Raw genomic sequence first — 19647 nt, 5'->3', positions numbered from 1 at the left:
CTCGATTGCAAAGCACCTATTAGCACACAATGAGTCTTGATGCAAAATTAGTCTAGCCGGAGGTGACTTTCTTCTGCTAATGTGGGAATTCTGATCATTTACAGAACCGCTATGATAAAAGCAGCCTTAAATCAGCCTCTGCAAGGGAAGACACTGTAAGGAAGAAGCAATATGGAACAAACTTTCCTATTGGAATCTGTCAGGAACTTTCAAGTGTTGAAGACAGGAAGCTGAACTCGATGGACCATTGATCTGACCCAGCTTGGCATTTTTTATGTTTTTATGTTATTGTTATCATTCTAAAGTATTGTGTTTGCTATGTTGGTTCACTTGTATGTGTAGCAACAGGGGACAACAAACAAGTTGTAGGTGATACCATACTCCATATTTATTTATTTATTTATCAAATTTATAAATCCCACATTATCAAGCTTATATAATGGGCTACAAAAGATTAATCAAATTTCCTGTGGTAATGAATTCTAAAGAACATTTCAATGCTGGATATGCCCTTTTTATTACATTTGTACCCCACACATGGCAGGCTCAATGTGGCAATGGAGGGTTAAGTGACTTGCCCAGAGTTACAAGGAGCTGCCTGTGCCTGAAGTAGGAATCAAACTCAGTTCTTCAGGACCAAAGTCCACCACCCTAACCACTAGGCCACTCCTCCACTTTTCAGATGCTACCTGTCTGTGTGTTGAACAAAAACTAAACCCACTTTAGTAAAAAGTTCCCTTAGTGTGGCTATTCTTAAGTGAGCAAGAACACAGAAGAGAGAAATACCCGGAAAGATTTCCTAAAACGCAACAAAACAACCCAAAATGCAAAAAGGAGAAGCAAAATGAAAACCTTTCGAACACTGTACCCAGAGATGGTCCATATTGGGGTCCTTAATCGGCTTCTTTTCCCCTGCTGTTAGAGTTGAATAGCAGTGCTTTAACCCAGCAGTGAGGAACGAGGAGGGAGGAAGAGGGAGGTTCTAGTTTTTAGGAAAACTTTTACTCCCCTCCTCTCGCGTTCAAGAACTGGTATATTCATCAGTCCCGCTTCCAGAGAAATTCCCCAGGGAAATGAGTTCAGAGTCTGGCCATAGGACGATCTTCATCCAAACCCCAAGAAGGCCTCCAGCTGTGAATACCAACCTGCCGGCTCCTGTCATCATCAGCTATGAGAAGCGCATTTTGCCTCTTGCTTGGACTGCTGCTGGCTGATCCAGGCTTCAGCCAGCAACCGAACACGAGGTAACTGCAGCAAATGAGGAAAAACTTCCAAAGACGATGCAGAGCCGGGCTCTTGTCTTCTCTTCTGCTTCCCTTGCTGGTCTGGTCTTGCCTGTGTCTGTGGATCATGCCTGCTGTTGGTCACGATCGCCTTGTCTTTGTCCGTTTCTTCTGCTCTCTCTCTCCCCCCCTTTCTTTCTGTGCTTTCTTAATTGTTTCTCCCTCCTTTTGTCTGGAGCCCTGAACCCGGGTCTCCCCGCACGTGGCTCATTCAGCAGCAGAGTCCGATTCCTTTAATAGCGTGAAAAAGGTTCTGCTCTGCAAGGGTAAAATTGAAGCGCGTTTTCTTATCTTACAACTTTTTTGCTATCTGGTTAGAATCAATTATAGATCTCAGAGGCACAGCAAGTAAAACGTGCCATAAATCACCCCAGCAGAAACCGGCCTTCTTTCCTGTCCTGAAACTAGAGGGGGGTGGAGGGGGAGGGAAATTAGATTAAAGAGGCCCTGCAGCATCTCCAGATCTGAAAGGGATTTTGAATTCTTTTAACATGACTTCAAGTTCTGATTTCTGGTTGTGCTGTACATCCAGTACTTAGGAGAAAGGGGATGAAAACTGATGGCGTCCTTTTCCCCTCTACCTTGCAGAATTAGGGTTTAGTAGTTTATCTACATTAAATGGGAATATTTCTGTAAGACGTTTTTGAGCTCAGTTGAAGCTCAGAGAAGATGAATCCTGCAGCTAACTTTGAACGTATCTATTTGATGTTAAAGGAACAGATCTGTCTGGATTCTTCAAGCAGGCAAGTGGTCGTTTGGGGCTCCGTTGTTTCTTCTTGTGATCTGCTTACGTTTTTATGTTTTGTTTTTCTCCTTAAGTGTGTCTACATACAGAACTGATGTGTATTGATCTAACTGCTCTGCTGGACGCTTTCCCTTTTCCTCTCGTTCTAAGTTTTGCTAAATCTGGGTGTTGCTGTGCTGATCTTACCAGGACCCCATGCGAACATTATAGTTCAAGAAGCATTAAAAACGTAATCAGAATAAACTGTAATTGAAATTTTTTTATACGGTTTATTTATGTGCATATAGAGATTTCTTTCGTGTTGCGCACAATATTAAGACAGTTACGTATTTTCAGTTACTTTCTTGATTTAGTAAAATTCATAAAATCCATTATGTTAGAAGAAGAGGAGCTTTCAGTAACTATAAAACACACGTGGCTCCTAAATGTAACAAAATTATTTATGTTTTATACCTAGCTTTGCAGCTTTCATCTGGGCAATTTGTTCATACAGACTGATTTCTCTCCCCCCCCCCCCTCCCCTCCCCTGACCACAAAAAAACCTTAATTGTTTATAGCACTATACGTTTCGATATTCAACAAAGTGTTGTTTCTTGTTCTTCCCCCATCCCAGAAATGCTTTTCCATGTGGAGGGAATCTATCTGGAGAAAGTGGGTTAATTGGGAATGAGGACTTCCGCGGTGTCTACCCCCCCAACAGCAAGTGCACTTGGAAAATCACGGTAAGGCTCAATTTCATTTAGGCACGCAATGATGCAAATTAGTCTACTAATGTGGCAATTCTGATCGTTTTCGGAACCGCTATGACAAAAGCAGCCTTAATTCAGCCTTCTCAAGGGAAGACACTGTACCTAGTACATAGATTCTTGACGGTCTCCGGAGTGCATGAGACAGGACCTTAAAAACAAAAGTAAGCCCTGCAAATACTTCTTCAAACATGTTCATGTATTGATTCACACAAGTGTATCTTGTTTTAAGGCATCAAACATTCGGGAAAGAGTTCTGGGTGTTGCAGAGCTGTATAGCAAAGCAGTACTTAGATCTGGGATTTAATAATAGCAAGTCACTTGCACATTTTGGAGGAAGAAAAGGTTATAGAGGATGTTCACTTATTTACCCAGATATTTTATTGGGGGCTGGTCTAGATGCAATGCAGGCAGGCTGTGGAATTTTCACGTTTGCAAGCAATGAATGCTCCCAGGTTTACTTATTATATTGGATTTGGATTTAGAAGTATTACCGGCCTAGTGGTTAGTGCAGTAGACTTTGATCCTGGGGACTGGGTTCGATTCCCACTGCAGCGCCTTGTGACCCTGGTCAAGTCACTTAACCCTTGCCCCAGGTATAACTAAGTACCAGTGTATGCTATGTCCATCCCATTCCCTTTATTGTTTTGAAATGGAGCAAAGTTTCCTAATGACCCAGTTCAAGGAGGAAACTTGACCGCATTTGCTTTTCTTCCCAGTGCATTGTGGTAGTTGTAGTTCCGTTTCTATCATTTTAAAGTGGCATACTGTATTAGGATGGGGTAGTCAGAACTCAACTCTCCCTCCTTATACTGGATCACATGACAGCTCTAATTGCTGTTCATGCTGGTGAGATGTCTGACTTCCTCAGTGTCAGGTAGCATCATAAAATCACTGGGTGTGTGGAAATTATGGGTTTTTCTTGAGATAGTGTGCTTGCTTCAACCTCTTGATATCAACATGACCCGGGAAGACTACATATTACAATTACTGCCAAGCAACCTCTGTGTATTCTCTATTGCTAAGTAATGTAGCTCATATAGGTATTACAGAACGAGATCGAATGAAGTAGAGTCACAGGCCAGTTTACTTAAAGACACAACACCTGTCTGGAGGTGTTGCTGCTGAGATTTGCATGGGTTCAAAGCAGCTACTTGCAGGGATGGAGAAGGAATGAAGCAGCTGGCAGGCTCTCAGTCACTTCCGTACCCAAATCAGCAGGTCATGAGCAAATGTGTCAAAATGGAGATTCTCCGCTAGACTGGTGACTTGTGTTGGGTGGTCTGCTTTTCTCCACAATCACACTACCTTTTGGTCTCCCCATTCCTTGAAGATGGTCTCTGCGTAGTCAGGATCTTGTTGACACCAACTGAAAAGTAGTGAAAGGTGCTCATCAGTGGAAAAAAATAATATTTGCTGGATGGACACAAGAAATCTGAACAGTTGCTAGAAAAGTGCCCTAGTTAATACAGAATGATTCAACAGAGGGAAACTCTCTACTGAAACAAGGCATTAAGAGTTTAATTTACCTAAATTCATTAGGAACGCACTTTCATTCCACATAAACTAGGAAATATTAATGCAAATCCCTATTTCAGTTCATTTTCATTTTATTTTCATTACAAAAAAGCACTAGTCATCCAGCCCTGGCCAACCCCTAAAATCTCCCATGCTTTAAACTTAATAAAGCTCCCCAGGCCCCCTCCCCATCATCTCCTCTCTCCCACTTCTTACACCATACATGTGATTCAGTGGGGCAGGAGTGCCATTATGGATCACAGCACCAGCAGGGGATCACTCCTCCCCCTTTTTGGTACAGGGGATGTGGTAAAAGGCAGGGAGGTCTGGATAGTAGGGTAATGGGAAAGGGCTGGGAAGCTTTTTTAGTGTGAGGTGTGGGCTTTGCACACTATCAGAAACCCACACTAAAGTCAAAACAACCACAACAAAATAAAGTAAAACGCCAATAAACACAAGCTATGTGATAAAAGAGGTGACTCAAAGCCCTGTGCACCCCAGGAAATGTAAGAAATCCCCCTTGTAGATTAGATCAGTCTGCAATTGCAAAGCAAGGTACTTTCATTACCAGGACATGACACTCAGATGAGATGTACAGTCACTTTCTTGACATCTGCAATGTTTAGAATTAGGTGAAAGCAATGATCTAAGCAATAGATATATGGAATTTGTTAGCATGCATTTGGTCCATGTAGTTTATCTTAAAAAATATAGTGCATGCAAAATTGATCTAAGACATTAACACAGTGAAATCAATTTGCAGGCAGTAGGAAGTTTAAAGCACATTAAAATGTTATTATGAAATTGAATGTGTGAAACCAAAACACCTGGAAAATTGAAAAAAATCAGCCAAAGCTTGCCTATCCACATCCCTACTTGCATTCTCCACAATATCAGCTCAGAGCAAGAAAGCAAAAATGTTTACTCAAACTTCAAGCACTGTAGCTCTTTACATGTGGTATGAAGTACTTCCATGCCCATAAGATTCACTGGGGGAAAGCTAGAAAGGGAAAACAGAGACATCTTATTTAATAATAGAAATGGTGCTTTAACATTTCTGCTGAACATTTAGAGAACAGTTGGTATTAATTTGCTCAGGCTCACATCCACAGTGACAGCTTCCTGCATGGATTGTCCCATATGCTGCTCTCAAGTGTCCAAGCAAAAGATGTCAGTCCAAACTATAATTTCAAATAAGGCATTTTATTCAACTACCAACAAAAAAAAAAAATACACCCAGGGCTTCTGCCATTTAACAATGCTGCCATCCTTTAAAGTATAATCTCTAATTCTACCAGGTTTACATTTTATTCTAGCAGAGATCCACAAAATATTTGAAATGAAATTAGTATCATTATTGGAACAAAATCTTTTAAACAATATGATTTATCCCCTTTTGCTTTCACCTTTCCTTCATCTCCACCATCATTCTCCTCTCTTCTATCCCTTGTCCACCTCCCTTACTCTCCACTCTCCCTACCCCCTCCAACTGCTCACTGTCCTCACCCCTCAACCATTCCTTTTCTACTCTTTGTCCCCCATCCATTCTCCCTCACTTTCCTCTTGTTCACTCTCTCTTCCTCTTCCCAGCCCTCTTATTCTCCACCTCCTCTATGTACTCCTCATTCCTGGTGCATCACTAGGTGAGTCAGTCTGGGCAGTCCCCCCCCCCCCCCCCCCCCCCCACCAGCTTAAGCCATATGAGGAGGCAGCTAGTCTGGGCAGAGGCTGTTTTCAGTCCCCACAGCCAAATCAGGAGGCAAATCAGATAATGGCTTTCGTGTTCCTCAGCAGACAACATTGCAACATGACACTACAGATGCACACACAGCACCACATACTCATACATATTTCCTATAAAAACAATAGAGACATTATTATGAATGTCAGAGTTTGCCATTCCCTGCCCTTTCCTAGTATCCCCGTATTTACTGATTGAAGGTTCCTGTACTGGCAACCTGTGCCCCAAAGAGGGCTGGGTATGCCTGAATCAGTGAGTCTACTAGTTATAAAGGCAGTTTAAATCTTCTGTAGACTGGGTCTTATAATCCACCAATCTCACCCTATCCAGTCCAAACTCAGCTTTTCTCCAATATTTCACTCTTTCAATCATTTAATTCGCAATCTGTAGCTTACAACTTAAACTTATATCACATAGATGTCAGAGTCCTATCAGAAAGATTTAACTAATAACCTCAGTGATGTTAACCGCTACCCAGTTAGGGTTAATGCGATCTATGCAACATCCAATGCTTCACCGGTTCTTCTTTTATATAGAGACAATATTGTACTCATATTTTAGAAAAACTATAGCTTAACATCACTTATCTTTTCAATTCTTTATATATATCTGTCGGACCCAGGGGATCATCTGTCCGACATGCACGTTTCGCCCAACATGGGCTGTCTCAAGGACATTCCCCCCGTGTTGTTTTACTTTTGCTGAGCTGGTGCTGTAAAACAACACGGGGGGGGGGGGGGGGGGGAATGTCCTTGAGACAGCCCATGTTGGGCGAAACGTGCATGTCGGACAGATGATCCCCTGGGTCCGACAGATATATATAAAGAATTGAAAAGATAAGTGATGTTAAGCTATAGTTTTTCTAAAATATGAGTACAATATTGTCTCTATATAAAAGAAGAACCGGTGAAGCATTGGATGTTGCATAGATCGCATTAATCCTAACTGGGTAGCGGTTAACATCACTGAGGTTATTAGTTAAATCTTTCTGATAGGACTCTGACGTCTATGTGATATAAGTTTAAGTTGTAAGCTACAGATTGCGAATTAAATGATTGAAAGAGTGAAATATTGGAGAAAAGCTGAGTTTGGACTGGATAGGGTGAGATTGGTGAATCAGTGAGTGGCATCTGATCCCTAACAGAATCTTTATACTGGGAGGAATGTAACGTAAGTGGGAGTATGAAAGCCCCTAGAGAGAAAAGAGTTGAGGGCTTCAGTACATTTTATTTCTTCAGATCTTATCCCTAGGGTGCTGATGAAGTGATACTCAGGTCAATGAGGCCTGGAGTCTTGGAAGGTCCCTCCATCCAAATGAGGGCTGGAGGTCCAAGTTCCCAGACTCATTGGTTATTGTGTTACTCCGAATGAAAGCATAAAAAATAAAGGATGATGATAATTATTTTTTTTAAACCAAGATATCTTTTTATTGGACTATCTTAATATGTCTCTTTAATGAGCATTTGGAAGTTAACTGTCTTTCTCAGATCAAGGCAGATAAGCAAAAGATAAAAATACTAGAATATGTAAGAGAACCATGAAAGCAATCCAATGGCAATCTGAATGGGAAATGATGGGGAGAGGAGATGGATGGGAGATCAGAAGGTGACAGGTAGTATGCATTAAAAAAAAAAAATCTTTGATAAGTGCTGTCAGTTTTAGTTTAGTTTACTCAGGGCTTGATATACCAAACAGTTCCAACAAGGTAGTTTACAATTCAGACTATAAGAGAGAGCAAAATGCATGAAAATAACAACGGTCACAAGAAAAACAAAGAACCTGCAGTAGACGGACAAATAGACAAAGCCAAAACCAATAAGCGTGCAAACAGGTGCCTCGATTATTCAGAAATGTGGGAAGTGCAAGGGGAAGGGAAAACATTGAAGGGGAGACCATTGCTCAGTCATCACATGCAGTATCTCCATAAGTTTTGGTGAAATACAGGGTGTTTCAGCTTAGAATAAGCAAGTGTGCCAGAGGAGAGAGGCAAAAAACGCAGTTTGATGGGTTAAATAAGAATAGCCATAATGTCAGACCAATGGTCCATCTAGCCCAGTATCCTGCTTCCAGCAGTGGCCAATCCAGGTCACAAGTACCTGACAGAAATCCAATTTTTTTAGATGTGCCTGTGATAATGGGGGAAGATGTCATTGGTTCTCTTGTGATCACTTTGGCCTTTTCAGACTGATTGGGGAGTAAATAGTTCACTGAGGGGTCCTTTTACCAAGCAGCTATAAAAAGAGGGCCTTCGCTGGCATCATCACATGTTTTGACACGCTGAGGCCTCCTTTTACCGCAGCAGGTAAAAGGTTGTCTTTTTTTTTTTTAAGAAATGGCCATGTGGCAAGTGAACCACTTCCCGTGCTGCCATTTCGGGAGGGAGCACTTAGCGCCACTCATTTCGGTGGTGGTAAGAGCTCCCGTGCTAACCCAGCGGTAACCAGGCAGCACGCAGCACTTCCCCAATTACTGCCGGGGAAACAACGGCACTACGAAAATACAAATATTTTTATAGTGCCGGAAGAGGCACGTACTGGGGTTGGGAACTACTGCTGGGCTGCTGTGGTAGCCCAGCAGTAGTTCCAGATTACCGAGCAGTAAGCCCGAAGTCCTCTTCTCTGGTGCGTACACGTGCAGGATGTCAGACTCAGAGAAACAGAAGCCTGCCCTTTGCCCTTGCAGATCAGCAATGCGGCCGCGCCGGAGAAGAGGACTTCGGCTGGTGGGGGTTGGGGGCCCCCGCCAGCAAAGGTACCTGATGGCGGGGGAGGGTTGGCGGTGGCAGGAAGAGGGGGTAGAAAGGGTTGGCACTGGGGGAGTCAAAGGTGGTGGTGGCGGCGGGGGGGGGGGGGAAATGGTGGGGGGGGGGGTCGGTGGTGCCAGGGGGGCTAAAATGTGCCCACTCACCTCGGGCTCTGGACCCCCCTCCTGCCAAAGTCTGGCTAAGCCCCTGGTATGTAGGGTGCTCCTGTCAAGAGGGGAGCATACTTCTGAAATGAATGTGCTCCTGAACCAGCAATAGTATCGCATGATCAAACTTTTGTGCAGAGCGCAGAAATTTCACAGCTGTGTTCTGTACATTCTGTAGTCACTTATGTTGGGCTGATTGGACCCATAGCAAATAACATTACAATAACGAATTCTGTTAAGAATGAAGGAATGTATTAAGGTTCTGAGAGCTTCCTTATCTAGTAAAGACCTGAAGGAGCAAATTTGGCACGAGCCCACTATGGAGGATATTTGTTTTTCAAAGGTGACATCCTAGGCACCAATTTCCAAGTGCACTATGCGGGTAGTGCAAGAGAAAATCACTTTAACCTCTTCGGCACTATTGTAGGCTAGTGCCAAGGTTGGTGCCTTATATAGAATAGAGTTTAGAACCCATTCCAGCGCCCATTGAGCCCTGGTATTTACGCCAGCTGAATCCTGTGTAAATGCTGGCACCCAACTCACGGCATTTGGGTGTGGGAATGGTGCTATTTTATAACAATGTGCACTATTTTTTTGTTAGAACGCCTCTGCCCCACCGCTGGCCACATCCCTTTTCAGTTCTGAGCACCTAATGTTATAGGATGCAGGAAGATGCATGTGCAAATTCCAATCATTGTCAATTAACTGCAATAATTGTTAATATCAATTTATTACAAGTAAATGGCTCATTAGCTAATCAATTTGCATGTCTATCTTCGATCTGCGTCAGTGGCGTTCCTAGCGTGGATGGCACCCGGGGGGATCGCCAATGCGCCCCCCCCCCCCCCCCGCCTATGAAATGACACCTTCCCCCCTCCCCGGCGAAATGACCCCCCCCCCCCGGGTGCATGCCGCTGGGGGGTGCCGCGGTGCGCACCTGTGGGCTCTGACTTCACGAACTTCGCTCGTTCGCTGCAGCTCCTTCTGCCCCGGAACAGGAAGTAACCTGTTCCGGGGCAGAGGGAGCTGCAGCGAACGAGCGAAGTTCGCGAAGTCGGAGCCCACAGGCGCGCACCGCGGCACCCCCCAGCGGCGTGCACCCGGGGCGGACCGCCCCCATCGCCCCCCCCCTTGGTACGCCACTGATCTGCGTGCACATTTTGGTGCACATTTTTCAGCACCATACGTAGAATCTCAGGGTATGTTACTAACCATTAATGTAGAGGTGCATGTCGTGAATAGTCTTAAGCTAAACTGTTCATCTATTTGCACATCTTGGAAGTAGAAATACCCAGAAACACAGGTAAATGTAGCTTTCTGGGTTATTGCTTTTTAGTATTCTGTTTTTGTTTTGGACCTAGCAGTTTGGTTTTGAAAAGCCAAATACTTATAAACCTTTACTTTTTCTTGTTAAAATAAATCAGTACCAACATTTTTACCGCCAAGCCTTATGTGCTGACTATTCATTGGTTGCTGCCTCTGGTCTTGGAGTTACTGTAGTAATGTGCCAGAGTATGGTGGTAGCCCAGTACCTTTCCAGCATTACAGAGGAAATGGAAATACCTGTTCTTATACAAAAGCAATGATAGGATTGCAAAATTGTTTATGCAGTTTTGTATGTTAGGTCATGGTTGTAATAATGCATTTGTGATGTTTTTGTGCCACTCCTGAGAATTGGATTGGATTGGTAGATTAGAAATGGTTTAAATAAATAAATCAACAGAGGACCAGAAGAACAGGAACCCTCGCAATCATATAGATGCTCCAAACACAGTGATGGTGACAAAAAAAAAAAGAAAACTAGATGATATCCAGGATTAAACAGCTTACAAGTGAGAACGCATCAGAACTTGGTGAGAGAGACTTTTTTATTGCATAAATTGAATGTTTGTTCATTATTAAATCTGAAAGCTAATGTGTTCAGACACATCCAATGAAGACTCCTGAGGCAGGTCCTTGTGGCCGAAACACAACTCGTGTCATTGGATGTTTTAATTAACTGTTTTATCCTGGGCATCGTCTAGCTTTTTTTTTTTGTCACCTTTGCTGTATTTGGAGCAAATAAAAGCTAACATTTTAATTGTTTTATAAATAAATAATCTCTATGATTGCAGGATGTCAATAGAAAATAAACAAAACATTGCATTATAGTAACGAGACTGAGCAAGAATAGAAGGAATTCAGAGATGAAAAGAATTTGTATGGACAAGCATCCGTAGGTTATTGGGACTTATTCTGGCCCAGGACAGGCATAGAACCCCTAGGAAGGAAAACAACCTTGCATGTCCTGAGGAAGGGAGGACTCCACACCTACAGTACTTTCCTGGAAAGGAAGGTGGCAGTCCTTAGGGAGGGTCTGGGATTTAGATCAAGCCCAGTTCCCCTGGCTCAATAAACAGTACAGCTTGGAACCAAAGGGAGGCTGAGAAGGAGTGGGGCCAACCCTTGCTCTCCAGGAAGGAACAAGCAAAGGCCAGCCTGAACCAATGGAGTTCATGGAGGCAGGAGAACAGTGGCCAGAAGAAAAGGAGATGGAACTGAATAACTCAAAGCTTCAGTTCAGCTCTGTGGATTTTAGCCCAAGTGTGGTGATCAGATTAGTGAGAACACCCGAGCAGTGGGTATTATTAGGAAAGGTATGGAAAACAGGTGTGGGGATGTCATAATGCCATTATATTGCTCTATGGTGTGACCGCAACTTGAATATTGTTCAATTCTGGTCGCCGCATCTCAAGAAAGATATAGCAGAATTGGAAAAGGTGCAGCAAAGGGCGACTAAAATGATAGCGGGGATGGGACGATTTTCCTATGAAGAAAGACTAAGGAGGCTAGGGCTTTTCAACTTGGAAAAGAGACGGCTGAGGGGAGACATGATAGAGGTATATAAAATAATGAGTGGAGTGGAACAGGTGGATGTGAAGCGTCTGTTCACACTTTCCAAAAATACTAGGACTAGGGGGCATGCGATGAAACTACAGTGTAGTAAATTTAAAACAACTTGGAGAAAATGTTTCTTCACCCAACACATAATTAAACTCTGGAATTCGTAGCCAGAGACCGTGGTGAAGGTGGTTAGCTTGGCAGAGTTTAAAAAGGGGTTAGACGGTTTCCTAAAGGACAAGTCCATAAACCGCTACCAAATGGACTTGGGAAAAATCCACAATTCCAGGAATAACGTGTATAGAATGTTGGTACGTTTGGGAAGCTTACCAGGTGCCCTTGGCCTGGATTGGCCGCTGTCGTGGACAGGATGCTGGGCTCGATGGACCCTTGGTCTTTTCCCAGTGTGGCATTACTTATGTACTTATGTAAGATGCAGCTGTCCGCTGTGTATGAAAAAAAAAGACATTCTCAAACTACAGAAGGTGTATGAACTGTTCTGAACCTGAACTGAATGTTTGTTGCTGGAAGGAATTTTAAATTCATCCTGTTCCTTTGTACGTGAGTATTGGGACTGGGCTGTTGCCATATGAACTCTTGCTTTTGTTTTGAGGGTTACTCCTCTGAGTCTTACACTAGAGTGCTGGGAAATCTTGTTTGTTTTTTTGGGGGTCTCCTCAGCGAAAGCTGCTGCTCTGTACCTGGCTTGGTGGAGGGGGAAGGAGAAAGAGAAGGCGGCACAGGGATGGATTTATGGTGGTACCTCATAGACTTTGAACAAATGAGTGAGATTACTGAACTAGGTTTTTGCTCCTTGACATTAAGAACTTTTGCATTTTGGACATTATCTTCAAACGCTTTGGCTGTAGAATTTAAAGTACTGGACCAGATTAGAATTCGTATTTTCTGGGGTTTTCCCCCTCCTTTTCCAATCCTGAAATTGGAGCAGCCTAGACAGATGCCAGACTCCTGCGCTGCGCTATAATATACTAACAGTGCTTTATCAATAACAGCAATGTTCCTTTGCCCCTTGTAGGTTCCGGAGGGCAGGTGGTTGTCCTCATCTTTCAGTTCATAGATTTGGAGAGTGACAGCTTGTGCCGCTATGATTTTGGGACGTGTACAGTGGTCACGCCAACAGAGAGCGCATCGGCAGGTTTTGTGGCACCTTCAATCCCGGTGCCGTGGTGTCAAACAGCAATAAATGCTGGTACAGATGATTTCAGATGCCAACACAGCAGGGAGTGGATTCAGTGCTATATTTTCTGCAGCAAAGCCAAATGAAAGAGGTACTTTACTCTAATTCCAGTTTCAAAGGTTAAATGTAAAGAGCCACACAAAGCTGGTGTCTTTAAAGGGATACAATAATGAAATACTTCTGTTCCTTCAAGGTGAATAGTTATTGTGCATGTATGACAATATGTGCTGTACTTAAATGCCATGTTGTTCTTATTTCCATTCCATTTTTGTTCACACCTTTTTCAGTAGTAGCTCAAGGTGAATTACATTCAGGTATACTGATATTTCTCTGTCCCAGGAAGGCTCACAATCTAAGCTTGTACCTGTGGCAATGGAGGATTAAGTGACTTGCCCAAGATCACAAGGAGCAGCAGTGGGATTTGAACCAGCCCCATCTGGATTACAAGACCAGTGCTCTAACCACTAGGCCACTCCTCTATTTATTTTGATATACCACCTGCATGCTATTGAAGTGATGTACAGTCAGGTACACTAGGCATTTCCCTATTCCTGGAGGGCTTACAATCTAAGGGACCCTTTTTACTAAAGCTTAGCCTGTGATTACGGATATTAGCACACACTGAATGCTGCACATCCTGTGGGCCAAGTGACATTCAGCACACACTCGTATCTGTTAGCACACACTAAGGGTCCTTGAAGGTGCGCTGAAAAATGGCCTGCGCTGGTGTAGATGTGTGTATTAGATGCTGTAGGTCCATTTTTCAGCGCGCCTGCAAAAAAAGGCCCCTTTTTTGGCCAAAAATGGACATGTACAAAATAAAAATAAGCGCATGTCCATTTTGGGGCCTGAGACCTTACCGCCACCCATTGACCTAGGCGTAAGGTCTCGCACGTCAACCGGGCGGTAATGGTCTATGCTCGTACAATGCCAATTACCATCCAGTTAGCGCCATATGCCAGAAAATTTCCAGCGCACTTAGTGGACATGCGTAAAAAATTAAATTACCTCCCGGGCCACACGGTAGCCGAGCAGTAGATCACAGTTGATGCACGGGTGGTAGTTCAAAATTGACACGCGTAGGACGAGCGTACACACCTACTTTGGTTAGTAAAAGGACCCCAAGGGCCCTGTTTACTATGCTGCGCTATAGGCAAGCTAGAGTTTTTAGCGCGCGCTAACGCTTGAGACACCCATAGGAATATATATGGGTGTCTCTAGCGTTTAGTGCAGGCTAATTTTAGCATTAGCTAAAAACGCTAGCTCACTTTAGTAAACAGGGCCTTAAGTTTGTACATGAGGCAATGGAAGGTTAATCCCCTGTGCATCCAGGTTATAGAATACTGCCAGTTACAAGAGTAACTTAATTGTTAAATTAGGTGGTAGTTGGCATTAATAATCAATATTTAGCTATAATAGGAGTTAATTGATGCTAATTGGCAGTTTTGTGCATAACTGCACTTAAGGGCCGATGCTCGGTTTACTGTGCTAGCAACATCTGATTTAAACTGGTTCTAGCTAGTCTAGAGATCACCTCATTCTGCATCTAATGCACAAAGGAGTTCTGCATGGTTTTTCCTGTTCGTTGTAGCAGCTATCGATAATCCTATGCACATGTATTACAAAGAGCTCATTAGTATTAAAATGAGCATTCCGAGCAATGCACAGACATTTCCGAGTGATGCGCAGAAAGGAGCGCCTACCTTTAACGTGCAGAATTTTCTGTCAGGTCTGGAGCTGTCATTGTGTGAGGGAGACTTCTGAGAAGAGCAATCTGCTTGCATTTTTCAATAGCAAAACTTGTGGAACAGCAGAGAACAGTTTTAGAGGGGCAGAGAAACAGCTGGGGGGGGGCTTTCAGCATGGAGGAGATTTTTTTTCAATAGCAATCAGTGTCTGAGAGCAGAGAACAGGTTAGGGGTGGAGAAACAAGCAGACAGGCAATCAGCTGGGGAAAGCCCCTATGATGTCAGCTGGGCGGGCTTTCAGCAAGGAGGAGATTCCCAAGCAAAATCATTAGGGTCAGAGGGAAGCCAAGTAAGCTGCAGGAGGAAGGTGGAGCCAGCACCAGAGCACTGCAAGGGAAAGGAGACAGGGGGACAGTGGAGCCAGCAAGTACTGCAGGGGAAAAGAAAGAGTACACCAGACCTTGCACGTGCGCAAAACAGGGACACTTACCGAGAGACTATTCTGCGCATGTGCTAGGTGCTTCCCTACCGAGCTGCTTGCTGAAATTGCATGCAGCTCAATTGCATGCAATTTCCTTTGAGCATGGCTTGCTATTTCCAAATAGGTACGTTCTACCGAGGATCTAAACGCATGTGGTTTTTAACGGGGACTTTTGTGCATCAGGCCTTCAGTTGGTATTCTATAACCTTAGTGCATAATTTAGCATACAACTGCTAGGGGGTGTGGCAGTGGCGTAGCTACGTGGGTCCACGGGGGCCTGGGCCCCCCCAAATTTGCTCTGGGCCCCCGCCAGCTGAAGCCTTCATCCAGCGCCTGTCTCCGGCAGTGCCGCATTGCCTGTCCTGCTCTCCCTTGCCCTCATGTCCGGAACGCTCCTTTAAGTGAAATTGAGCTTGCCTTGCCACTCCCCACCCACTGCCGCCGCTGTACATCTTGGCTGGCAGGGGTCCCCAACCCCACCCAGCTGAAGCACCACCGCTGCAAATACCTTGGCTGGCAGGGATCCCTAACCCCTGCCAGCTGAAGCCGCCTTCATCCAGCGCTGGTCTCCAGCGCTGCACTGCCTGCCCTGCTCTCTCTTCCCCTTATGTCCAGCACTCTTCTATTAATTTCACTAAAAGGAGCATGCCGGGCCCCGCTGGGGTGTCCGGCGGCAATGCGGCAGCAGTGGGTGGGGAGTGGCAGGGCGGCAAGACGGCAGCGAAACGGCGGAGGGGGGCGGAGGACCAAAATGTGCCCTCCCCCACCTTGGTCTCTGGCCCCCTCCCACCTTGAGGTCTGGCTATGCCCCTGGGGTGTGGATGTGTGAGGGGCACAAGCACAGGTTATGCACTTAACTGACAGCAGTTAGGCTCAAGCATTTATACCAGCCACTGAACCAACATAACTGATTGCATCTAAAGTTAGATGTCTCACGCTAGTATTTTATAATGGCTTTTTATGGCGGTTTGATTTCTATACTGAAGTGCCTAAAGGGTGTGCCTTTTGGGTTCTTTTAAACTGGTGCTTTTGTGCATTTATGAACTTAGTTTATAGCTGAGAGACTTAGTGCTATAGCAGAGGATTGGACACCTGGCGCAGGCAGCATTGCTGAAACGCGGCCCATGTCGAGTCACACCTTCTGTTGCACCAGATTTTTGATGTACTTTGAATAAATGTGATGGCCCTTTAAGATTTTATTTCCTTGGGCTTTTGTGTTTGCTGTAATGGCAATTCCATGATTAATTGCCATAATAAAGTTCACTCTTACCACACACACACTCTAGATGACCTTTTGAGAGTTACCCCTAAGCGACTTACCCAAGATAACAAGTAGCCGCAGTGGGATTTAAACTGGGCTTCCCTGGTTCTCAGCCCACTGCTCAAACCACTAGGCTGCTCCTTCTCCTGGATCTCAATGAGCGGCATAATCGAAAGGGACGCCAAAGTTTTGATGGGGACGTCATCGCAGGACAGCACAGTGAAGGGGCGGGGAAATCCATATTATCGAAACAAGATGGGCGTCCATCTTTCGTTTCGATAATACAGTCGGAGACGCCCAAATCTCAACATTTAGGTCGACCTTAGATATGGTCATCCTTAGAGATGGTCGTTCCCGGTTTTCGGCGATAATGGAAACCGAGGCCACCCATCTCCGAAGCGACCAAATCCAAGCCATTTGGTCGTGGGAGGAGCCAGCATTCGTAGTGCACTGGTCCCCCTGACATGCCAGGACATCAACCGGGCACCCTAGGGGGCACCTTAGTGGACTTCACAAATTGCTTCCAAGTGCATAGCTCCCTTACCTTGTGTGCTGAGCCCCCCAAAACCCACTCCCCACAACTGTACACCACTACCATAGCCCTTACGGGTGAAGGGGGGCACCTAGATGTGGGTACAGTGGGTTTCTGGTAGGTTTTGAAGGGCTCACATTTACCACCACATGTGTAACAGGTAGAGGGGGATAGGCCTGGGTCCGCCTGCCTGAAGTGCACTGCGCCCACTAAAACTGCTCCAGGAACCTGCATACTGCTGCGAGAGACCTGAGTATGACATTTGAGGCTGGCATAGAGGCTGGCACAAAATATTTTTAAAGTTGTTTTTTGAGGGTGGTAGGGGGTTAGTGACCATTGGGGGAGTAAGGGGAGGTCATCCCCGATTCCCTTGGGTGGTCATCTGGTCAGTTCGGGCACCTTTTTGAGGCTTGGTCATAAGAGAAAAGGGACCAAGTAAAGTCGGCCAAGTGCTCATCAGGGACGCCCTTCTTTTCTCCATTATTGGTCGAGGACGCTCATGTGTTAGACACGCCCAAGTCCCGCCTTCGCTACACCTCCGACACACCCCCATGAACTTTGGTCATCCCTGCGATAGAAAGCAGTTGGGGACGCCCAAAATCGGCTTTCAATTATGCTGATTTGGGCGACCCTGGGAGAAGGACGCCCATCTCCCGATTTGTGTCGAAAGATGGGCACCCTTCTCTTTTGAAAATAAGCCTGAATGTGTGTTACAATTAAAGTATCGGACATAAAGCTTTGATACCTTGTCCCAACCACAGACTATATATATATATATATATATATATATATCTGTGCTGAAGGGTTTATTAGATTTATCCTGTGGTTGGGGCAAGGAATCAAGGATAGCATTATTCTTCCCAAAGTAAATGGAGACAAATGGATCTCCTGTGGAAATATGTCCGGGTTGGAGCTGGCACTAAGTCCCAAAACTTTCATTCTCATTTCCATGTTTCACTGACATTCTTTGTGATCTTTGGCAAATGAATTAGCCCTCAATTAGATTATGAGCCCTCTGAGGACCGGGAAATACCTAATGTACCTGAATGCAACTTGCCTCGAGCTACAACTGAAAAGGCACAAGCTAAATCCCAATCACTTTCTTTTCCCTCTTTCAAAATCCTCAAGAGCAGTCATTCTTGCTGTATGTTGGAACAGATGGTAGGATCTGGAGAGGAAGTGTGTGCTGCTGAATTTTCTCCGTTATTTCCAAATTTTGGCTCCCTCTTACAGGCGATCAATACTGTGGTGGACGACTGGATAAGCCCTCAGGATCCTTTAAAACTCCAAATTGGCCAGACCAAGATTATCCTGCAGGAGTCACCTGTTCCTGGCATATTATAGCCCCCCAAAATGAGGTGAGTTTAACATATGGAGGGGTAACAATGATGTCATACTTTAATTCACTTATATACTCATACTGGTAACTATTGTGGTGTTGAAAAAAAAGTCCTCTTTTTTATTTATTTATCTATTTAATTTTTTATTCATAACCATTTAAATTTTTACAAGCGATAAAACAACTTGCTGGAAATACAAAGAAAGTAATATGTAGGAATTATTTCAGTCTTCTCTTCCTTAGACCACTAAATAGGGAGAGTGAAACAAGATAAGGAGATCAATTAAACAGTAAACAGAACAAAAAAACCTTGGTATTAACCTGATTATCCCCAGATATTACTCGTCTAATTCATTATTCCACATTGATCATCTGGTTGGCTTCTTCAAGGCCAATACGGTGTATAGTCAAATAATTTCATTGAAAAACATACTTATTGTCCAATATTAGTTAGAAATAATACATCTGATTACATTCTTTCTCTTTTAAAAACCAGAAGTTATTTAACAATACATATACTTAAGTCTTTTTTTTTTTAATTCAGTTCAATAACATGAATGTACATATGAAGGAGAATGTGGCATATATGAAGACCCATTTTACATATGACATAGAAATCGTAATTGAGATTCCCAGGTTGGGACATTCTCAATACCAGCAGTATTTTATAAAAGGCTCTGAATTTTGGTCAAACAAATGTCCAGATTTCTCCAGGCCAACTCAGCTTCATAGAAGGGCCTTCCTTCAGCTAAAGCCAAATGTTTTGGCCACGAGAGGGTCCTTTTTCCTTAAATTTCCTGTAAATGCCTGATAGCCTTTGAGAGCAATCATTATATTTTCTTAGATCCTTTGCAGCTGGAGGTTTTTTTGGTTGATACAGTTGTTGTTACAAATCAGGTTAGGGCTGGAGTATAGTTCTCTTATTTAGGGTTATTAACTAGGTTTAACTTTTATAGACCTGCAGTGCAAAGAATAGATATTTTTATTTTTCTTTTATATTTTTCTTTTTCTTTCTCTTCTGTATATTGAATTTTTCCTCTTGATGTGTGTGTAACATCTATGTGGACATAAACAATTTTGGGACATAAAAGATTTTTACATAGTATAAAGGTCATGATACATATATGCAAGGATAGGTTATTGTATATCCTTCTATTTAGATTATTATTATTATTTAGATGTTACACACCATTGGAGATTGGCAGCAATATAATGTTCCACAAAATTCCTAGGTATGGTTTTTCATATATATGATTTCATTATTATTGTTTTATCATTTTTTATTTTAATTATATATTTTTTTGTTTTTATATTTTGTGGTAATG

General features: G+C 43.7%; 1 protein-coding gene across 1 annotated transcript in view; it reads left to right on the top strand.

Moving 5' to 3' along the window:
* Positions 1–1079: 1079 nt before the first annotated feature.
* Positions 1080–19647, top strand: part of PCOLCE2 (procollagen C-endopeptidase enhancer 2) — a 68934-nt gene continuing 50366 nt past the window's right edge. Inside the window, 7 exon segments of the mRNA XM_030216180.1 lie at positions 1080–1244; positions 2642–2750; positions 8785–8794; positions 12869–12934; positions 12937–13023; positions 13026–13112; positions 18217–18341. Of these exon segments, the coding sequence (XP_030072040.1) occupies positions 1171–1244; positions 2642–2750; positions 8785–8794; positions 12869–12934; positions 12937–13023; positions 13026–13112; positions 18217–18341 (558 nt within the window). The 5' untranslated portion in view covers positions 1080–1170.

The sequence above is a fragment of the Microcaecilia unicolor genome, chromosome 10 (assembly GCF_901765095.1).
Source record: "Microcaecilia unicolor chromosome 10, aMicUni1.1, whole genome shotgun sequence".
NCBI lineage: Eukaryota > Metazoa > Chordata > Amphibia > Gymnophiona > Siphonopidae > Microcaecilia > Microcaecilia unicolor.
This window is presented reverse-complemented; position numbering and strand designations above follow the sequence as displayed.